Source organism: Siniperca chuatsi, linkage group LG12 (genome assembly GCF_020085105.1).
Source record: "Siniperca chuatsi isolate FFG_IHB_CAS linkage group LG12, ASM2008510v1, whole genome shotgun sequence".
NCBI lineage: Eukaryota > Metazoa > Chordata > Actinopteri > Centrarchiformes > Sinipercidae > Siniperca > Siniperca chuatsi.
In genome coordinates, this window is record NC_058053.1 from 17557641 (window position 1) to 17573278 (window position 15638).

At 41.3% G+C, this 15638-nt stretch overlaps 1 protein-coding gene across 1 annotated transcript in view; it reads left to right on the plus strand.

The window, feature by feature from the left end:
• The first annotated feature begins 10578 nt into the window (after positions 1-10578).
• Positions 10579-15638, plus strand: part of myo16 (myosin XVI) — a 92959-nt gene continuing 87899 nt past the window's right edge. The window contains 1 exon segment of the mRNA XM_044216300.1: positions 10579-14916. Coding sequence (XP_044072235.1) covers positions 14889-14916 — 28 coding nt within the window. The 5' untranslated portion in view covers positions 10579-14888.

Genomic DNA, 15638 nt, shown 5'->3' on the forward strand with positions numbered 1-15638 from the left:
TCATCAGTGAAGACAGTCTAGCAGTGCACTGAGCAAGAACAGAAAAATGTGGGATCAAATTTCTGCAAAAAACAGGCTCTAAGACAGAAGGTGCATGCATTCAAATGTCAAAGTGAAAAACCAAACCAATTTGGAGAAAAAAAATCATTTTTTTAAAAAAAAAAAGAGGTTAAAGCAAACACACATGAAACCCACAAAGAACTCTTAAACTGTACTGTAAATTCATTAAAACACACACTTACACAAAACACTTAAAGTAAAACAAAAACCATACGCACAGCATCAGAGACGCTTCTATGCACATTTTCATCCTATGCAGACTATTACCGATGAGCAAGAATGCAGGGCTCAAATTCAACAGAAATCAGATAAAATAATTATTTAAATTAAGATATCATGGATGCACTGCTAAGACAAATAAATGAGTATAATTATTGTAAATCTGAATGTAAGACATTTTACTTTTTAAGGACCAGCACACTGTATTACAATTCACTGAAGGGAGAGTGAATTCTCAGTTTTGAAACATGAGCAAAAATAAATTAATTAATAGTTAGGTACATTTAGCTAGCTAGCGTTATATCACCCTACAATTTATGCTTGCTGTGTTACTTCCAGAGTAATGTTAGCTAACCTCACCAATGCAAGTTAGTGCATCATTGCTAAGAGCTGACGTCAGGCACACCGTAGTGAGAAAACGTTAGTTATCTAGCAGCTGGCATAACGTACTGTAGTGACGTTACTTTCATTGGACAGGGGCCAGAGAGCAAGCTAGCAATGGGTAGCAAGGGAGGAAGTAAAGAAAAGGTGGAATTGTTTTAGCATAGTAACTTTTGTAATTTCAAAGGTGTGTTCAGTCAAGGGCAGCCATGCGCCCCAGAGCATAACACACCGAACATTTTTATTGTCGCCGAGGTAAGACAACCTTTGTACTAGTTAGGCTACTTAAAGAGAGACCACAACTATGCTAACACTTAGTATACCATCAAGATGGTAACGTTAGCTAATTTCCACTATGAAAAGTGGAAGAGGCAACCGCAGGACAATAATATGTCTAATCTATGTGTTTCTGCGCTCTGCGGTGGAAATAACGTTGCGTTAAAACCGTTGCGCAACGGGCTGTGGAAATATTGGATCAAACGTTGGTTTCGCCCCTGCTGTCGACATATTTAAGATCACAAAAATACATGTGAAGATAAAACTGACTGCTGGATAACTGGTAAAAAAAATAACGTTTTGATTTGATTCAGGGTTAATTTCTAGCCAGCATTATCGTCAGTGGCAGCAGCAAGTTGAACCTCTGCCTCTCACTGCCAACTGTGGAGTGACTCAGTCAAACCCAGCTTTGACTCTGACAGCATGTAAGTGAAGTAACCTAATGCATCATGTCCACTGTATGTACAGTATGAATGGAGAAGTTGTTTGGCTGACCAAAATGTGGTTTTCAGCTCTTAAAATGATGCTTCTAATAGAGATTAAGACAAACTTATATTTGACAACATCTCCATGTAGTTCATGATGACAGAATACATCAGTTGACGGTAGAAGTAAACTTTGACTCACTACACATGGAAATAAGACTGAAGCGAGTTCCTTTATTGATGGTTGGGTAAGACCACCATTAATTATGTGAGAAGCAACAGAGAGATTAAGAATGAGGAGCGAGGGATTGATGCAGACAGATGGAGAGATTTTCCAAGAGGAAAGCGCAGGAAGCTAATTAAAAACCAGATGATGCATGAAGTGATGTGACAAAGAGGAGATCCCTGTCTTTTCCAGATATACCCCCCCCCACTTGGTAAATTGTATTACTTTATAATCTCTGCCTCTGTGTCCTTTGTCCCACTCCAGACCATAGTCTCTTCAGTGACTGTCAGACAAGTAGATGTTTAGATTTTTTTACCCTTATGTGTCTTCCTGTTCCCATTTTTTATCTGCGTCTCTTCATCCGTGTGGTTGAATACCTTTCAGTGGCTCACTCAGCCCTGCAGTTGAAGATGAAAATAGGTAGGAGAGGATATGCAGAAGGGATATATGAAATATGAAAATAGCAGGGTGGTGAGTGGTAGGAGTGCAGGTTGAAATGGTTTAAGTAAGGCAGTGATGAACATATTTAGCCTGTAGAGGCTGTGAAGAGAGGGCTTGCTGGGAGAAGAAATGTAGAGTGGGGAGCATGCGGCTCGTAATTTAATAAAGGAGGCGGCTTCAGACAGGTTGGTGGTGTGTGTAAGTGTGTGTATTTGTTTGAATTGTCTCTGTGACCAGATTTTCCTTCCGCTTTTCCAAGGTCAACATGGGGATTATGATGGTGGTGGTCATTAACTATTCATCACCTCACACTAAACTACAGGGCCAAGTGTTTGGGCTTATTTGTGTGTGAGTGTTTCAGGGAGTTAAAGACATACACATATGTGCATATCAGCATTTAGGCTCTGTTATGTGTTGTGTTTTTCTGTTTGTCTGCGTGCAAATGAGACAGCTGGCTCACATTTGAACAAGAGATTTCCAGGCGCACCTATTCAGGCTCTGTTGTGTCTCCCTTGTCTGCCAGTTCTGTCTTTATGGGCAGCCTTGACAAAAGTATGCCTGTTTGACCACAAACTCTTCAGGGCGTGTATGCTGCATGAGGTGAATCGAGGCGCCTCCCCTTTTTGTGTTTTGTACCCTCCTACTCGTTTTTTATACCAGCTCTGTGATGTGGTAGTAGAGAAGAGGGGGGTGGATGCTTGCGAGGCTGGGGGTGTAACTGTACCCCCTCAGATGGAGTAAGTGGGCTGGGTTCACTGGGGTCTGGAGAGGGGGAGGGACATAGAAAGAGAAAGACAGATGTAAACGAATGAAGAGCTCGAAGTGGCAGAGTTGCCATGGCTACGAGGAAACGGATGAATGAATGACATCACAGTGGCGGGGAGGTGAGAGAGTGTGAAATTGATTTGGTGGCGGAGCACGGGGAGGTGGCTCTCATTGGGTTTTCGTCGGGCAGACACATTTCTCTCTCCTCCGTACCCTGGTTGTCTCCTGTGGATGGGCTCTCACTGGTAAGGCTGTGTTTTCTCTATGCCGCCCTTCTCATTAGAGTGAAGGCTGATTTTGAGGATGATGGCGAGTATTTGTGTGATTTTCACTCTTATAACTGTCTTCAGGACTTGACAACATGTGAGACGGACATGGAGAGAGGACATGTGTGTGTTAATGTGCATGGATGTCATGTTGTGCTCCCGGCATGCCGCTGGGAATGAAAGGAAAGGCAGATGTGCCGTGCAGTTGTCGCAGGTCTAATTATACTGTGAGATGCTTAGTGTGGAAGAATGTGTGTGTTTCTGGCTGGGAATGAACAGCTGATTGTGCAAGATTGATTTCAGTGTGCTGTGAGATATCATTGCTATAACAAGAATTATCATCCGTGTGTAGGTTGTCACACTTCAGAGCTGTACTTGAACATGAATCTGTTGAGATTATGTTTATGTGTCAGAGAGAGACACGCTATCTTGTAGTGGTGTTGTTGTCAAGCAACTTGGTGTGCTGATGATTTCAGTTATCATGTGATAATTTTCCGGTCCCTTAGGGAAATTGTCTTGTCTCTCTCTCCACACAGAAATCAAAGCACAGGGTCAGCTGCTGAACAGCACCCTTGGAGCTGGTAAATCTTGCTAAAGAACACTTCAGCAGAGAAGAGAGTGTGAACTCGGTTCCTCTGATTAGAGGGTGGTCTTTCTTCACAGTGCACCACCCTGCTGCAAGTTTATTGGCAAAGCCCGTGCCATTCATCTGGCTGTGTGATTAATGACGAAGTGGACCCCCATTGACGCCTGAGGGACAAACAGCCAGAGTTGAAGGGTTGCCAATCAGAATCCTTAGCTCAGTGTCTCTTCCCTTTGGGCAACATACAGAATGGGGAAACGGATTACATTAGAGATCAAAGGATCAACATTTAGGCTTGATTTTGAAAATCATAATCCATTACTAGGACTATAAACTGGTCTACAGATCTGTTGGAATGCACCCTGTCTCACAGTGAGGAGTTGAATTTGGGATGGTGGTTGATTTCACATCTTTTGACCTTGTGACTACCATCAAAGCCATACTGTTGTTGAGCAGAGCATTCAAGCTCCAAGGACACTGTGCTGCAGGCAATCTAGTAGTTTGGCATCCTGTGACAGGCATATGTGAACAGTGCTGTCTGATTGGCTCTAGGGAGAAAATGTAAAGAGATACATTTACATTTGAATTTTCATTTAGTCATTTAGCTGCCATTCCTAACCAGACTATCCTGTTTTATTCAAAAATCACAGCAGCCAAGTACAGAGTATGAGGGTAAAGGCCATGTCAACACATTTATCTGTATGCTTATGGCTGAGAAATGTTGGAGCAATGGAGTAAAGGCAGAAAGTTTAGTTTTAAAAACAACAGAAGAAATGTTATTGCTGGTATGTGAAAGTGTAAATCAGAGACAGTTTAGTTTGCTTTTAGTTCTTAAGTCCACAGTGTGGTGTTACTGCAAGGTAGAGTTTAGTGGAGCAGTTGATGCTGTGAAGGAGTCTTTTTTTAGGAGTGAGATGCCAGAAATAAATCTGTCCAGCCTCAGCGGTTGGTAGACTCAGGGCATCAGTATATATAGGCAGGAGATGACTATACATGAGGTTATTTCAGTCAATTTGATTTTAAACTGAGGAAAAATGTCCCTGGCAGGTGTACGAAACTGTACAGTAGGTGTGGGTCACTGTGTGTTTGTGTGTGCAAAGTCCTTGTTTACATACACATCAGGCAAACTAGTTGGCTTGTTGTATGTATTGTGAGGAGAAATCAGGGTGGATGTTAAAGGGCTCCAGTACAGACAGTGTAAAGCAGTGCTGGCATATCTTTTAAGTCAGTTTAAAAGCTCAACTGAGTGAATGGCTGTGAGTCTGCCAGCTTTTTGGATGGCATGGTTGGGGGCACAAGTGGGTCAGTCACTCTCTGCTCTGAGAACAGAACTGCCCTGTAGCTAAACGCAACTCAACATAGTGTTTTTTTCAATGTTGTAGTAAATAGTCCGAAGTCGAATCTAAGCCATTCCACTCTCGGCCTCTGATACTGCATCCTTTCTTATGTGATTCGGTTAAACAGTGAGTTTCATTTTATTTATCTTTCAGTTCACTCTGTGCCTCTCTCATTCACTGTTCATGACTACTGGAAAGGAGGAGGCATTTCAAGGAGGTTGCTTAGCGACATGATGAGTTGTGTTTACACCATGCCGAAGTCGGCTTACATGTGTGCATATTTTTATGAGTTTGTGTCCGTGTGTGTGCAGTCAGTCCCTCCTCCTTGTGGTGTCAGCTGGTTGGCAACGCTGTGATCAGATATGGTGACTGGACTTGTACACAAAACTTGCCCACATACACAGACTGTGTGGAGGGTTTTGTATCTTATGAGTAACTCAGAGACTTATTATGTGTTATGTGTTAATGTTTCATACCACTTTAATTTACTGTATGTACTTGTTGAAAGCAAGTGTTCAGATGGATAAAGCAACAAGTTTTCGTGGAGCATCATGATTGCTGTATCATGGTTATGTGGCCATACTGTGAAATGGACAGTTCTCTTAATTAAAAGAGTAACAGACTAGTGTTTCCTTGCTCTCGGTCTCCCTCTCTCTCTCTTTGACTTATAATCTCTATTGCCCACCTTTTTCTGTTCTTCTTATGGCCATTTTCACCGCAAGAAGTTTTACAGGAATCCAGGGGCCTTTTTAGGACTTCTGAAGGTTTACCAGCGTTTTGACCATTTCAATCAGCTAACTTGTGTGTGAATTAGGGTTGATTGCCGGAAATTGAAATCCTTTATTTCACGGGAAGTTTCACCAAAATCTACTCCTGCAATATTTAGCATATGTGTGCTTGTAATTCCTGTTTTAGCCTTTGTGTTCGCGTAGTGGAGACTACACGTCCTGAAACAACAGTTGCTAGCACGCAACTGTCAGATTTGAATAAGATTATCTGCAGTTCTATGTTGAAAATCAAATTTCATTCATGGCAACAAATAACTGTTTTCCTAGGAAACAAATTATGACCTTTGGATTTTCTCACAACATTTTGCCAGAGGAAACATGCCAATCTTGTCTGATCCCACAGTCAATAACTGTTGAATATCTGCATACATCTCAAAATTTAATTTCATGTAGAATGTCCTCTGTATTCCAAAAAATCACAATTTACATATGATATCGACAATGCTATAAAGTTGTTTTCTTCAAATCATTACACTAATTCTTCTTATTATTAATTATTATAATTGTGTAGTCTAGTCTTTGTCGTCTTACTCTCTTCCAGGGTTCCAGACTAAATTTTTACATTGGTGGCACTGGTGCACCTATCTTTTTCATTTAGGTGCCCTAGCACATAATTTTGGTGCACCCAATAATACATTTAAGGGGTAATATATATTAGCTAGTATTTGAAAGAATACATTAATATAGAACCCTATTTTTACTAAGTTATTTCTTATTTTGCCATTTTAATTCTTCACCTTATTTTAGTTTACACTCACAAACTACTTTAATCTGCTCACCTTGCTTTTCCTTTCAGTTCTCTTTTTCTTTTCTCTACACACACACACACCTACACCTCAGGTCTCCTGCACACCGACTTGCCCCGCCCTGTGTCTGCTTTGTTGACTTTCTTCATCAGCAGTATATTTTATAAAGTTTATATTTGTTAAAGAGTTTTGGATTTTTTTCACCTGCGTTTCAGTTTTCACAACAGTAGGCGAGCCACATCGTTTTTTAAAATTTTCATCAGACCTGCCAAATTGCAGGCGCACTAGTGCGACCAATGACAATGTTTAGTCACACTTGACAGATTTTTGGTCCCACCCCTGGAGCCTTACTCTCTCCTCACTTTCCTATTTCTGTTTCTTAACAGTTTTTGCGTCACTCTATATTGTTGCTTTGGCAAGTATCTCGGCTTTGCCAAGGAAAGAACAAACAGCTGGTTGAGTATAATTGTACATGTTCAGGAGTGTGTGCACAGGACAGCGTGTGTGTGTTTGTGGCCACTTGCTCACATACACAGCAGGTATCTTAGGGAACATTGGCACTAGAGTTTGAGCAGCTGTGAGCGTAGCATGATAACATAAGCAGAATAGTGATGTGGGTAAGGAGTTGGATCCAACTGTGCATGGGTCTGTTAGCTCACTGTGAGTCAGTTATACAGTGTGTGTCAGGCAGTGGTCATGGTTTTCACTCTTAGTCAGCCGAGAACAGAACAAGGTAACAGGAGGATGCCGCCTCTGTGCTGAGTGCTGCTTTAGTCGAGAGCTTCTCACATGCAGGACTGTGCTGCTCTTTTGTTTGTCTGGTTATTGATTGTCTCTCACTGAAGCTTGCAGCCATCCTTTCTGTTCCCATATTGTCCATTGTGCCAGCTGCTTGGAGCTGGGGGAGAGGGTAGTAAAGGATAGACAAAGGCAGAGAGAGAGATGCACTCGCTTCCAATTTGAGGGATTCGAGTCGACGAGTGGAGGGGAGGTGATTTAGAGAGAGAAGCAGAAACATAATTATAGGAAAGTGAGACATTCAGCACGAGAACATGTTAGAGGAGAGAAGCTGGCTCATAAGTTATTAATTGTTTATAGCTCTCCTCTGTCTCTCACTGCCTTTTGTCATAGACTAATTTATTAATTTGTCTGTCCTGATTCTGACATTTTTCGTTTTACTCCCCCTCTCTCATGACTCCATCAAGTCTTTTTCTTTCTCTCCATAGTCAGCGGTGATAATGAGCTGAATCAGTCCGCCAGTGTTCCATTTATAGCAAGCTACCGACTGGAAGATGCCCCGGAAGTTACTTCTCGGTCCTTCCCATACCCTCCTCTTTCTTCTAGCTGTTGACTCTTGAGCTGTGAAATTACAGAAATTCTTTTTACCTGACTGCTGCAAAGTCTAGGCAATCTATGCCACCTGATCACTCTGTTAGGATCATATCCCTTCTTCAAAGTTATCAGGATGAATTATGATCAACTACTCTTCAGTTTTTTCTAGTCCTTCTGTTTGTTTGCTTCTTGATCAACCATTCAATGGGAGTTTGCCCTTTTTGTCTTGATTGTCCTTTTGTATGATAATCTTCATAATGTGAGAGAATTAAAGTTGAAGATAAGGGAGCTTCTCACCACATTTGAGTGTGTATTCAGCTGACTGATCTGCCTAAAAGGGAGTGTTTGTTGTTGCTCTAAGCGCACACATGTATGACAAGACTGTAGCTGAATGACAGACTAATAGGCCTGGCATATGTGATGGGCAGGCTGTTCCAAAGCAGATTGCCTCTTGTCACACCAGGTGAATGACTATTTCCCTGGAAACAAACAAATCTTGATTCAGAAGGAATTTTATTTACAATGGTCCTTTCTCACAAGTATGAAAAAATGGCAGGGTATCATTTGATATTTCTCAATACTATTGCCAATAAGATTTTCTACCCGTACCAAAACAATGCTTTCATAATTTTTCAACTAAATACTTTTATTTTAAGAAAAGATGCCAAACTTAAATGTTAAATAATGTCTTAACACAAGGAGCCATACAAAAACATTGCCTAAATAAAACAGTCTAAAATTGGCAAAATTATGATTTAAATCAGGAACTATCTAATCATAGAACAAACAAGAGTACAAAGGTATTTGATGCCAGTCTTTGGTTATTTCTGTCAGGACCAGAAAAGTAATGAGGTTAGATACCTAGTAACTGTTTGAAATTGTCTACCAGCACATAATTCCATGAGATTGAGCATAGTGTCACTTTGCAGGAATAGGATTCACAAGTATTGCTTGTTTATACTTGTAATGTGCCACTCTGCAGCCATGCCTGTTCGATCAGTGCCTGTGAGCTGTTACTGAAAACAACACTTGCCTTGTTAACTGTTTGCGCCACACTGGAAAAATTATAAAATCTCCTTTTGTAGAGATGGACAGTGTGACTGGTTTTTACATGGATGCCATTCTTACCTTCATCTATCCACCTATTGTCTATAAAGTTTTAAATCAATTTAATGTGTTTTCCTACTGGCACTGAGTCAACACTGTGACAGGCTTAGCTGTAACTGGAGAAGCAAGACTCCAGTGGGATGAATGTTGTTATATTTCTTTTTCTGGATAAGTAGGCAGTTGTATCTTATGCCTAAGAAAGAACTAAACTAACATTGTATCAAGGCTTTTTGCTATAAGTTGTTTGAGTCTGCCTCCGAATGTTGTAGTGTGTCAAGCAGGAAAGCGGGAATAGGACCCAAAATGCAAACACATAGGCAGGGCAGGTGCAGATCAATGATTTAATAGGCACCAGGCTTACATGGATAGTCAGGCAGGCAGAGATAATAAAAAAAACAAGGAGAACAGTCCAAACAGACAAATGAGTCCAAAAGGTAGAAGACAAAATCCCTGAAAACACGAAGAACAAAGGCCGGGACGCTTGACACGAGTTACAACGACAATCTGACACAGAACAAAGGAAGAACACAACTAAATACACTCAGGTAGAGGCGACAATGAGACACAGGTGAAAGTAATCGACACAATCAAAGCAATCAATGACAGGAAGCATAACTACCAGACACATGAGGGAAGGAGAGTATTTCAAAATAAAACAGGAAATCAACTAGACACAAACCCAAAACCATGACACTGAATGGTCATAAATTGCATAATGCAGCTTTAATTACCATCTATGTGGACTTGAGCAAAGCACATAATCCTCTATTTGATTCAGTGGAGTTTCTTGGTGCTCTGCAGCATCATGCAGAGGAGCATTTAAATCCTTCACTTGCAGGCAACAATCCACCTTGGAACTGGAAGTATCAGTACCAGTACCAGTATCGCTGCTAGGCTATTAACTAGTATTAGGAATATTAAATAGTAATCCCTGCTGTTCAGTTTAAACCTAGACTGAGCTGCTGTTTTGGAGGAAAAAATGGTTGGATTACAATATAATCCATCCTAAAGGGTGATAGCCAGATTATAAATAGATTTCACACATGCACACAGAGGTCTGTGCACTTAAAGAAAACTGTATTTGCAGTTATATTTTAAGTAATTCATAAATCTTCAGATTAATGTGATCAACCAATCCCTGATAAACATCCAAGTGAGTTGCAGCATTGCAAATTCCTTTATGCTGTTTACAATTTTTGCATGGAAAAAGTCAAGAATATGTGAGCAAAATTAGAAAAGCATAATTTGCTTGTAATGGACAACTCTAAACTTTTGCTTCAGTCGGTCTGTGTATTATACTTAGGCTAAATGTCCTTGTCGTGGGCAATGCTTCTGTCTTGTTGCTGCTGTCCTCTATTAAAATCCCTGTTTGTGCCTGTGTGTATGCTAGAAGCAGCAGAAACATTTCAGAGAAAAAGGTGGATGGAAGATGCTGCTGTGTATTAAATTTATTTATGAATCAATTATTATTGTCTTTTCTTTTTTGCTGTTCCAAGGAACACTGGATACTTGGATACCTCTCTCTTCATCACAGCCCAGGAGGAAATATCTATTAATACATCTATCTTTATCATAACTGAAGCAAAACAACATATAAAGGAGTGAACAAAGCAGTATTTTAATATTACAACACACACATATGCATGTACACACACTTGTAGGAAGGGAAGCAACACTAAATCAACCTTCTTGTGTAACAACCAGGTGGGGCAACAGCTGGTGCAAAACTACATCAGCACGTCACTCCCAAAACCTCAGCAGCATGTCAAGAAAACCAGCATGACATCAGTACCATACAGCAGGCAAAGGGCCAATCTGTCTTAACCACACAGGCATTAGATTAAATACGTAGCACACTTGAGCAGTTTAACAAGACACACCTTTAAACTAACCACCATCTAAATGTTTTTGGTGTTTGCATTGCCAAAGGATATTTGTTCAGTTTTTTAGACTACTACTTCAGTTGCATTTGGTCATAAATATTTCAGTTTTACATTTACTTCTTGCACATTTTCATCTTTCCCTTCCTCAGTAGCTAGCAAATATCCACCAGGGTGTAACTCATTGTGTAGACTGTCTGTCAACACACTTGTTAATGCATGGCTGCTCACTCTAAAAACTAGTTATTACATATTCTAACAACAATCGTGGCTAAAAAGATGTGGTAAAACAAATGCGACTTTGTGTGTATGAAGGTAAGCTTACGGAAAGAAGAGAACATAATGATAACGGTTTTCAAGTCTGAAAATACTCAGCTCATGTGTCTAAAATAATTGATACATTATGGTGGTGTAATGATTCCGTGCATTGCCTAAGAATGCGCCTTACAGTTTCATTTACAATTAGTTAAAACCTTATAAATATAGAAAATCTCACATGTAGTCTCACATAAAGAACTACTTCAAAAATAAACAATGGACCATTTCAGAGTGTTTTGTCAGTAGCAAAATTAACAAAAACAATGTACACAATAAAACCCAATGTAGTGACAAAAACACAAGCTGTCACCTCAGCTTAACAACCACAGCACTGCCTATTGCAACAATACACATGGTCAATAATTTTTTTTTACTGTGTTTAAAGGAGAACCTTGTGGGGGAACAACATGATACAATAGTCAACAGTGTTGTGCCCCTAAAATCAATAAACTAAATGTAAATGCTGCTGAAAAATAGCCACAAGGCAATCAAATTTCATTGACCATGCAGGTATAGAGGAGACGGGTTAAGATACAGAGAGAAGGAGGCGAGGGAGATAACATAGTCTAGTGAATAGAAAGGCACTGGATTAACCTGTGTGTGTGTGTGAGAGAGAGAGAGAGTATTTCTCATTAACAAGAGATTGTAATCACATAGTCCAATGGTCCCATGGGACTTGAGGGATTCTTGTTTCTGGTAAATGCACTATGCTTGCTTGCTCAAAAAGCTTTAGTGGGTGTGTGGATGCAAGTGCACATGTGCCAGCCAGTACACAAGGTCTTTATTTGCATGGTAGCATTAAGCAATCCATAATACATGCAAATAGTATTCAGAATGTGTCTGGTAAAATGAATAAATATTTATTTGTGTAAATATATCGCATATGATAATTAATCCAGTCTCTTTTCATATGTAATGCATCACACCCAAACTTTCCAAGGGACTTTGGCTTTGCCGTAATTGGTAACATTTCCTGCATCAGACATCCCACATTATTACTGTCAGTTAATAAGATCGCATGCAAGCATATGCACACCCTCTAGGGTGGTAACCATAGAAATCATGGTGGTAACACAGTCGTAGTATTGTTTGACACCTGAGGGTGATGATGGCAGAATGACAACTGTGTCAAATAGAGTGACATTTGTCATCTCCTGTGGGGAAAAAGCTGTTATTGAGTGTGTCACTGCTGTATGGAAGCAGGGTGGCACAATCTCCACACAGCCAAATACAGCATTTGTTACAGTACAAGCAACCATTCATAACATTATTCTGATACTATACAAACATGCACAGATGTACAGTATGTTGTTGCACACAACTAGATAATGGAGTAAACAAACTGAGAAATGGGTGTGTGAATTGTCGAATGGGTGTTATTTCTTTGTGCAATCATTTTCTCTCTACCTGTATTTAAAAAAATCTATTTCACCAGTGATTGCTGCATTTTCTTCTTTTAACAGAGACATTTAAATATCTGTAATATCGCTATATACCTCACTGCCTAGGTGCTTGACCTAATTGTAGCAGTAGAGAGGAAGAAATTATTAGGATGCGACTCCAACCCATTATCCTGTCGCTGTTACACCAGAGATGAGTTGACTTGCCTTCTAGCAGGATGTCTCACATTGAGACCTTGTGTTACCTTTTGTCCCACTGTTTCAGCACATCACTGCTCCCTGATACAGCATGTTACATGTAGCTCCAGGCACAGATAGCAAGATTTCGCATGAGCCATTAATTCTTCACGACATTCGGATGGAAAAGCCTGACATTGTCTCATCAGATCTACTGCTGTGAGGTCTGGATGTCACTGGTAAAGTGTTAATGGGGTAGTCATTGTGTTATCCTTGACCAAAAATACTACACTACCCAGCAAGTGAGGGCAGCAAAGGTGTGAATGTGTGTGTGCATGTGCAAGCTGCGAGTAGTGTTTAGCAATGACTTATTTAGTAGTCTGTATAGTGCAATCTTTGCAAACATTCAGACTCGGGCATATATGCATGCATACACACACACGCACGCACACAAACCTGGCATCTTATTTTACCCAGGTAGATGTTGGAGTAGTTGATCTGGCGGTGTTGTGCAGAAAATGCAGAAAGTTGCTTCTGTGACCTGATTTCCTATGACAGGAATTACTCGAGCATGCACTACACACACATACACACACATCCATCTCCCAGTCTCTGTCTTCCTCTCGTTCTCTTTCAAGCTTGCTCTGCTGCTCCTCTTCATTCAGTACCCTCGCAAAATGAACCTCACCTGCTTCTCACGTTCTTTTATCCCTTCTCCACATGCCCATGTTTGACAGCAATGGGAGATAACAGCTAAAAACCTCCCACAGAAAATGCAACATGCTGTATAACCTGCAGATGTGTGAGCACCGTGGCACATATTTCTAAAATGTGTGTCACAATCCGGCTTTAGTCACACACTGCACACCCCATTAAGCTGTTTTACATACGTCCATAGTGTGCAATAGTGTGTGTGTGTGTGCAGTCTTTCTTGCTATCTCAATTTATCTTTTTCTCTTTCTCTTTGGTCTGCTGTTTTTCCCAACTTCTCTCTCCCATCTCTCTATCTCCTCTCCTCTACTCGTGAAAATCCTCTTTTTAATACAAAGCTTAGGTATTCATATATGCAAATCAGCCTGAAAGCACAAAGTCATAGAGACTGCCCTACAGACCCACTGACACTGTAAGCACATAGTGCATGTGGCATCACTTAACACTGTGTGTGTGTTGGAGCATGATAAACACATGGTAGAGTGTGTGTTAATGCACTGGTCTCAAGCCCTACCGTTCTAATAAACTACACTTATCTGTAGTTAATTTGTGGCCAGTTTAAGACCATTGATGAGCACTTAACCTGTCACCGCACCAAAAGCCGCACTGCAGCTGCTTCTCTTTCTCTCTCTCTCTCTTTAGCTGTCCTTCTATCCAATTTAACGCTCTCTTCTCTCCCTGTCTCTAGACCATCTCTTGCTTATTTTTCTTTCTCTGTCTCCCCCTGCTGTATCTGCAGTTCCTCCATTTTCCATTCCTATCTATAGCCTTCTGTTTTCTCCAATTACCTGCCTTGCTTTCTCTCTTTATCGCTCTCTCCATGGATAGTCCAAAGAGGTGTACATCCTTATGAGTCACTGCGTGTGTGTGTGTGTGTGTGTGTGTATGTGTGATAGAAGGAGACTGGGAGGGGGGTGTGTAAGGAGGTGAAGAGCATTGCGTCATTGGGGGTGTGTTGAGCGGGAGGTGGGTTGAGCCAGCTGTCAGTCAGTGACGCGAGTGGAGCACGTGCATCGGTCATGGCTGGGAAGACGTTGTGCGGCGGTTATCTGGCTGTAGGCGAGAGCTAGAAACAGCCGCAGCTCCCCTTGCCGACGGGTTGATCGAGGGAGTGAATGTCTGTGTGTGTGTGTGTGTGTATGTATGTATGTGAGTCTGGGTCTGTGCGCATGTAGATGCTGCATGGGCTGCAACCGGAGCTGCTGCTGCTGTTGGTGAATAATGCAGATAGGGGAATAGAGTTTGGATAGCATGCAGGGAGCCAGATTAATAATGCATCCTGTTGGGTTACAAGCTCTGCATTAGTTAGTTTTGCTGGAACCTGTAGCTGCCTACTGTCTGCCTGCCTGCCTGCCTGCCTACCTGCCTGACTTACTGACTCCCTGCCTACCTTTCTGCCTGCCTGCCAGCCTTTCTGCCTGACTGGCGGACTATCTGACTTACTCAGAAAATGTCTCACTACCATTTCATCAAATGCTGTAAGTAGCCATTCACCATCTCTTTATGTGTGCATGCAAGTGTGTGTGCAGTTGTAGTTGTGTATGCCTCAGCCATGGGTGTGTGCCTGTTGTCTTAGCACTTAGATGCAGGGTGTCATATACTGTATGAGTTTACATGCTTAAGAATTCTGGTCACCAGCTGCAGACACAGCAGCACAATTGAAACTTCAAATGGATATTTGTGTCCCTGTATGTGTGCGTGCAGTAAGTGGGTGTGTGAGCTTGCTGCAGAGAGCTGCTGCAGATGTGTGAAGTTGACCGGTGAATGCGGCAGGTAGCGGCGGAGGGAAATAAAGATGGAATACAGCCACAAAGATGCAGATCCCATGAGCGTCTGGCATATTCATAATAGAGTGACAGGCTGACAGAGAGAGAAAGTCATTTCAGAGGGAGAAGGACAGATGGAGAGAAACTGAGGGTGATTTAGAGGAGAGAGGGAGTGAATGGCAGGATTGGGAAATGGAAATGAGGTAAGGATGGAATGAGTGACGTGAAGAATTCAAAGAATGATGAGGACTCATGGTAGGAATGAGGGAGAGTGATGCTGATATTTGAGAGGTAATGGCAAGGAAGGAAGAAAAGAGTGAGAATAAAAGAGGACAAATAAGTTAATTAAATTATAGAGGTGAGCTAGGCTGTCATAAAGTCTCTCCTTGACTCTGAGAAGCCAACCTGTCTCAACCCCAAATCTCTCCCTACTA